The sequence below is a fragment of the Dufourea novaeangliae genome, unplaced genomic scaffold (assembly GCF_001272555.1).
Source record: "Dufourea novaeangliae isolate 0120121106 unplaced genomic scaffold, ASM127255v1 scaffold130, whole genome shotgun sequence".
NCBI lineage: Eukaryota > Metazoa > Arthropoda > Insecta > Hymenoptera > Halictidae > Dufourea > Dufourea novaeangliae.
Window position 1 is genome coordinate 444,940 of NW_015374004.1, and position 7,964 is coordinate 452,903.

At 33.1% G+C, this 7,964-nt stretch overlaps 1 protein-coding gene across 1 annotated transcript; it reads right to left on the minus strand.

The window, feature by feature from the left end:
* Window positions 1-1,769: 1,769 nt before the first annotated feature.
* LOC107188154 lies at window positions 1,770-3,888 on the minus strand. The gene is made up of 3 exons (XM_015576404.1): window positions 3,873-3,888; window positions 2,889-3,027; window positions 1,770-2,001 (listed from the first exon to the last, which is right to left on the minus strand). The coding sequence occupies exons 1-3, from the start codon at window positions 3,886-3,888 to the stop codon at window positions 1,770-1,772; spliced, it is 387 nt and encodes a 128-aa protein (XP_015431890.1).
* Between the last annotated feature and the right edge of the window lie 4,076 nt (window positions 3,889-7,964).

Sequence of the window (7,964 nt, forward strand, 5' to 3'; positions counted from 1 at the left end):
CCTCCACCTACAAAAAATATTATATGCACTAGATCATGTATTCCTCCAAATCATGCAACTTTTGTAGAAAAAATTTTGTCATACAATGCATACTTTAGAAATTATTCAGGGTCAACGAGTTGCGTGGACCACCCTGTATAGTACACTATACGGATGTTTACTTTGTAATCGTAGTTTCATTACATGCTTTCGTGTCTAAGAAATGTTCAGGTAATGCCCCGTCAATAATTACAACGTGATCTGTAGTTTTGCATTTATTCCAGTGTAATTAAAGTTACTTTCATAATCATATTATCTTTATTACCATTTCGAGATTTATCGTCAAATTTTCAATAGTGAAATTTTCAATTAGAGCAATTGTGAGAATTTTGAAGCTGTCATAATTGCATGCTTTACATACGTGTTTTCGCAATTATTTCTGAAGAAGCACTATCGTTGATCCGTTTAAACAATTACTTTCTCAACAATGTACAATCTTATTAATGAGCCTTAAGGGAGATACATATTTTTTAATGATAAACAGAAACAAAGATAACAGGGAAACTGAATGACCTGGAGCGTCATAAAACTTATCGGGTGTTATGCATGCAACGTATGTGTAGTTTGCTCTTGTCTGACACACTTGACTCAATTTACATCCACATTTATCAATTTTCCAAATAAAAAATATTTCACTATGTTACTTTCACACATAGCTTAATGATTCATACATATTACTGATATGCCTGAATAAGACATCCTAAACATATTCAAGTATACATACATATGTGGTAATTTCCGTTTAGTAAGTTCAGTTTGGGAAGCATTTTTTTTATCAAGCACGTGTCAAGACTAATTGCTCCAGATAATTGAATGACATATCTGTTACAGATTTACTGACCCAATTTTAAGTGCAGAAAATAGTGTAATTATAGACCACTATTAACTCATTACTTAACCGGGTCTTCATATTTAACACATGAAGGAAGATTAATTCTGTGAAGCTATCATTACTACAATGTACACAAAAAAGTTTGGATACGATGAATGACAAATAGGTTTTAATATCACTGTAGAATAAAATATCCATAGAAACTTTCCACACTAGAACTATCTATTTACCAAAGCAGAATATTCTTATTTATGCCATTAGTATTAAATATACAATGGAGAGTTTATGAACTAATATTTTGTTAAGCTGCCTTTGCATTTAATGATACATTTTTGACGATCTGGCATACTGCCTACATTAACTTTGTTGTATATTCTACGTCTATACTGTTCAAAATATCTAAACGTTTATGGTCTGACATTTCTTTATTTGTTATTAGATAGTTTCTTCAACTTCTGTTCAATTAATTCGAGCGTGCACACTTTTGCCAATATCATCCGCTCGAGTTAATTCGAGTATGCGCGTTAAGGGGTTAATTCTACGATACTTAGTTTGCTTACATTCCTATTTTCATTGCACTAAATTGTTTTTTTTTTCAATAAAGTTTATATCAACTGAAAGCTTATTTAATACGACATACATTCCCATTAATAAGGATTTTAAAACTTGTATTTGAAACATATATATCAATCGCTTGAAACCGACAATTGAGGAACTGACTCATTGTTTATTGTACAAATTACTTCAATTGATAACAGTGCATTTAATGAGATTTCGAATGGTTCTTAGTGCAATTTGTAAATAGATAAAGGTTGTAGTTTATTAATACATATTTCTCCACAAACCTATTATTCTTACAACCTTGGTAGAAATAGATACAAGTTACCCCTCGGTAATTCTAGTTTTGGACGTCTGAAAAATTCTTCAATAACGACCGGTAATCGTCGCTGCAGCAACAAGTAGCAATTAGTTTGTGTTCCCGGCATGTGTTCGCATGAAGAAATCGACAATCCGCCAATCTGCATTGATAAGGAAGATCATGAATGTAAGGATCTGTGCAACAACATGCATCGTGCAACAATTTCTCTGCGCAGTAAGGATAGACCGAGCTATCGCACGCAGGACACCGCCTGAAAATGAAGTAAATAGTATTTTATATTAGGCAATATAAATGTAATAGAAAATTCTTCTGGTTTTATACAAGTAAAGCAATGTATTAAGGGGTCTCCCTACTGTGACGAGTAAAAAATTAGGCGAAATTAAGGAATTTTTTTAGAAAAGATATGAGGTATATCGATGTTAAACTTTTTCTTGAATTCATATACACTAATAGGATAAGCTTAATTTTGTTCATTTGAAAATGTGATACAGATTAACAGTTATTGTAATTTTCCGGGACTGCCTAAAAAATGGTGTCTCTATGGCTGCCATTATATCAGCTGTTTACGTTATCTCAAATAAAAAATTGAGAAAAATCCTTAATCTGTATGAACGTAGCTATTGCTCATACTAGAATGAAAAAAAAAATTTGAAAAATAACAAAATGGTTGAGTGTTGCAAGTGCCGATTTTCGCGAAAAATGTCGCTTGTTTTTCAAGTTGCAAAATTCGAATTTTGCAAATATCAATTTCATTGTAGTACGGGAGAGAACTATGCACCCACCGAAGATGCCTACATAGTTTCAAATCGCTCCGTCAAATAGTTTCTGAGATATCGTTGCACTCATTTACAAAAATGTCGTTTTGAGAAAAACGCGTTTAAAGTTTCAATTTGAACCTGCGTCTCGCGGCGCGCAACTTCGGTTAAAAGCTAATAACGTCCTTATTATTTCGAATCGACCGAAATCCTTTTGAGATTATGGTTTTGAAATATTAAGCCTTGAGAAAATGTAAAAAAGAAAAAAGCGTTTTTTTTTACCCGTCACACTAGGGAGACCCATTAATTCCGGTTATAAGAGATCTTGTTAGGTAAACGATATTTTAACCACTTATTATTAATAACAAAGTGGACTGCTTACCTATTTTGTGATGGTCTGTAGGAATTATTGATTGGAAACTTGTACTGCTTAATATTCTGTTGATATGTTCCAGTTTGTGAAGCAAGAGGAAATGGTGCTGCCTGTTTTGCCCCTGCAGCTTGATTATCCGTCTCATCGCCTTGTTTGTCAGGTTCACAGGTATTAGGAGATACGACAAAAAAATACAAAATTTACTGCGTAAGTAAATTTTACACGAGTATTATGTTGAACGTCATTAAATTTATTTATATTCATATTCATCATAGAAAATTTACGCTTATTCCATTAGGTTTACGATATTGTTTACGATATGACAAAGAAGCAGTGTTATAGTTTCTAAATATTAAACGAATTGTAATATATAAATTCAAACGTTCTATTTAATTATAAAATTTGTTAATAAAAAGATCATTTTTCACTTTGAAGTGTTTTTCTCAATGGGACTTCTTGAGTGCTTTCTCAATTTCTATCAAATATTGAGCACAAGTATTATGCACAATATTTTTGTACACTAGAAAATTGCATTAGATACATCCTGGACTATTAATACAGAATGTTTAGTCAATAAAAGTATATAAATCAACTTATTTAGATTAAATAGAGATTTTTTAATTTGCTAATGGGAATAAAATTCGATAATTATCAATTTTATATTTAATGGATATAATAAGAATGAGATTTGTCTTCCATAAAGATTACTGTGTTTCTTTTACAAAAAATTGCGTTTTCATATTCCTATAACTAGCAAATTGAAATTATTACAAAATCGTTTAAAACATGTGTTTAATCAAATATTACAATTACGTTTTTAAGTAAACTTAGTAACGAAACAAACAAACTTAATATTTTTCAATGCGTAATCTGGTATGAATACTACGTCCGTATATAATGTAAAAATCGAGGGTATTGTGCTTAAGAATGAGAACAAAAAATTGAAGGACAAGTAAAGATTTCAGTGAAGAATTCAATAAATAAATTACTTACTTGATTCAGCAATCATGTAGGAATGTAGAATTAAATTAGCGCCGATTATTATTGCAAAAATAGACATTTTAAAAAAAATTGAATTCACAGTGCACTTTTGCCAATGCTGTAAGATACTGACGGTCTTCACGATGAAATAATCTCCTCTAAGTGGGTTTCACTTCGATTTCTTTTCAAATCCCACGCAACTTTTATTTACATACACGTAGCTCGGTTTTCTTAGGGACGAGTGGATCTTAAGTGGTCGACGTACCCGTTACTTGTAACTGGTCCGGATCTTCCTCTCTTCCTACTAAGCGTTGGTGGTTCGAAAAATAATACAAGACAGGTTACTGAGAGTTTTACAACGGGTCTGCTTATTCCATTTTTAATCTTCTTCAGATATGTATTCGTCGCTTTATTAATTATATCAGTATTAATAATACAGAAAATAAGAAATCTATATTATAAATTAAAATTGAGCACATGAAACTACATGTAGACTTGAATATACACAGTACACATAAATATTAATTTATATGCATAAAATGTACCTTCTAAAATTTGTATATTTATGTGTACCTACATTGTGTTGTGCCACGTTAATAATGATCGAAGAAGATTTCGCAATAAACACTTCATAGTTCACAGCAAAGAGATTAATACTAGATAGAAAAATGGTTCGATGTGTGGTAACAAAAGGTAGAAGTAAACTTTAAAATTTATTTTGACTATAAAATGGAAATTACATATTTTTACTCCTTAACCTATAGAATCACTTCATAAAATATTACAAATTTCAGAAGTTTGTTCTTTTAAAAGTTTAAAAAAGAATAAAAATTTGTTCTTAATATTTTTATTAATTTATAAGATTGTAAACAACTTTCAGAGTGTAGCATATACAGGGTGTCCGGTTTATTTGAGAACACTCAAATATCTCGAAAAATATGAATGATACTTAAAATTGTATAATATCGAGGGGAACATACTACACTTTTAACAAGTTCACTTTAAGATGACCTTGAAACGTCCTGTGAAGGTAATATTAATATTTTTACATGGGACCCTACATTTTTGTATACATATTCCTTTAGCCAACATTGAGACGTTTTCAAAACACTACTTGCAAAGGCAGTTTCAAGATATGAAACGACAAAAAATTTAATAAAAGTCATTACACAACTTATTTCAAGATAGATTACAAATAGCAGATCGTATGTTTTGCTGTACTTCGTCTAACATAAAGATATTTTTTTTTACATTAATTCTCTTATAAAACATTCGTTACTCGTTCTGTGTTCTAGTAATCAATATTTCGAATGATTATTGTTTCCGATAATTGACATTCAAACAATTGACGCTCTCCTGTATAACTGACGAAGCTACCAGATAACCATTTGCGTGCAGATTGGCAGCAGATTGGCAGTAAATAATGACGAAATCAGTCTACAAGTCCATAGCTACCTGTTTCCGCATTTGGCATGGATTTTGCAGGCAGAACGTGCTGATAGAACCGTGAACCAGCTTGGCGACAGATTGGCGGCAGTTCCTGCAATATAACCTGGGTTAACTAACCTATGGTCTGTTTATCGAAAGAAGATGCCTGGGAGGTAGGCCTGCCTCGGCGCGTGGCCTGGTGGGGATCCAACGCGAGTTGCGTATTTCGTGCGACGTGTCACAGCTCAATGCCACTGTGTGTCTCTTTCCATCCTCCAGCATTTCAGCACGAGAGCCTCTCGCTCAGACGAACAGTAAACCAACTTCCTTCTTCACCCTGCGATTTCCACGTGTAGCGTTTAATAACCTACGTACAATTAATTTAATCCCCTTTTAATATGTTGCTCAATATTTGGGTACAATACATTCTTTCAAATGAAATAAACTTTTTCTTATTCATGTATTTTAACTCTTGACGTGTGAAAACGTTCAGCGTCTCGTCAACATTCTCCGTCATTTACAGACAATGGATGATTGACGGGCGCGTGCCGAACGCAGTCTCCACTACTTGAGATTGTAGGTAGGTCCTTTACGAGAGGTTTGTAATACGTGCGATGGAGACAGACGACCGTAGACGAGGACGCACGTCGACGGTCGTACGTCATTGGCCAAGACGCGAAGAGTGAGAGAGACCCAAGTGCTGTAGATGTCTCGCGGTCGCGACAACACCGCGAAAAGTCGGGCCTACTTCCCAGGCATCTTCTTTCGATAAACAGACCATAGTTAACCTACGTTAAGTTATAACTTATGTTATGCTGTGGGATCTGCTGCCAATCTGCCGCCAGTCTGCGTGCAAATTGTTTATAGTATATCCTGAATCAAATCTGCAGCCATTCTGATTACAGAAGCTTATAACAGGCATTGGACAAAGTCTCGCTGTGCAGGTTTGGCTGACTGGATACTAAAATGTACTTACTTAAATATTGTACTTTTCCGAGGTACGTCCATTTTTCTACAATTGTAAATTGTATAGGTTTTTCTCATCGAAACAGGTAAGCATTATGTTAGCCATTTTATTATTGTTGTACCAATTTCGAAGTGGAAGATAAGTCGACTCATATCTACTACAGGTACATAGATGAGTCAGACGAAAAGGTGGATGTAGTGGATAGTTAAGTTACTCGAACCGCATACAATTTCAAAGCCGTAAATTAATAACAAAGACATATTTTTCTAACGTTTGTATTCTCCTCTTACGCTACACATCACAGAAAATATTATTTAAAATATTATCTGCGTACATATTTAGTGAACTTGCACGACTCGTAGTGTTTCTGTAGACACCATAAACTTTTTTCTTTTCCATTCGTTGTAGGTGAACAAAGAACCACAATCAATAGTGTCATCGCACATTCACATAATCATGTTATCCTACTATTCTTATGTATATACAACAGTCACTTTACAAGTAAATGTTATTCGAGTAATATAATAATACGATGCAATCACACTTATATGTAACTATTTCCGTCCAAAAATTTGAGGTTAACTGTACTAACGTTCTGTTATAGAACGAATATTATATAATGTTCCTCTTAAGAAATTACGAATTGTGAACAAGAGTACAATTAAATATAAGAAACTGTACATTGAATTAGCATGCAAAACTTTAATTACAAATACGTAATAACATGCGACTTCAAATATTTGGACGGTACCATACAGAAGATGACGGAAATATATACAGGGTGAGGTACCTAACGTTTACACCCCAAGTATCTGTATTGTTTTTAAAAATACATAAAATGTCTTAAGGACAAAGTTGAATGGTACAATGAGGTTCACACGATACCAAAAATTTTTGTTTTTGTCATTTTTTTTTTAGAGATTTCAAGGTCATCTTCGTTTTTTAAAATGGAACCACCCTTATTTTCTGTGACCTTGAATGACCTTGAATAATTATAATCACTGAATTCCTAATGAAAGGGACCGTTATTGTAGGTGTATAAAAAGGGGTGATTCAAAATGAAAAAAATGAAGGTGACCTTGATATCTATAAAAAATGACATAAAAACAAAAATTTGTTTGGTATCGTGTGAGCCCCACTGAACCATTCAACTTTGTCCTTAAGACATTTTACGTAATTTTAAAAACAACAAAGATATTTGAGGTGCAAACATTAGGTGACTCACCCTGTATAAGGGGACGGCATGAAGAAAGGTATGTATGTATAAACATGTGTTCAGAAATTTTTCTTTTCTGACGATTTGTTATGAGGACATCTTAAGAGGTTCCTTTACAATTCACTTATGCCTGCGTGACAGAATTTAGAACACTCTGATTCAAATTTTGAACATGTTTTGGCAACTTTTTTAACGAAGTAAGTAAACAAAAACTGTTTGTATCTTGGGCAACAAGAATTTCTAAATTCAAATCTTCACGACCTCCTTTTATCGTTAAAATGGAAAAAATTCGATCCTCGATTTCGTTCATTTATTTCCGTTACACCCTGTATATTAATCTGAGGAAGTATACAATATTATTATAGAGTGAAAGGAGGTTTTTAAATAAATTGCTTCTTCCACCTTGTCAATTCAAATATGTTTCGTTGCTGCATCTTTGTCTGTAGAAAAGTAGAAATTATGTGGCTCAATTCATTACTCGTCGTATACGGTT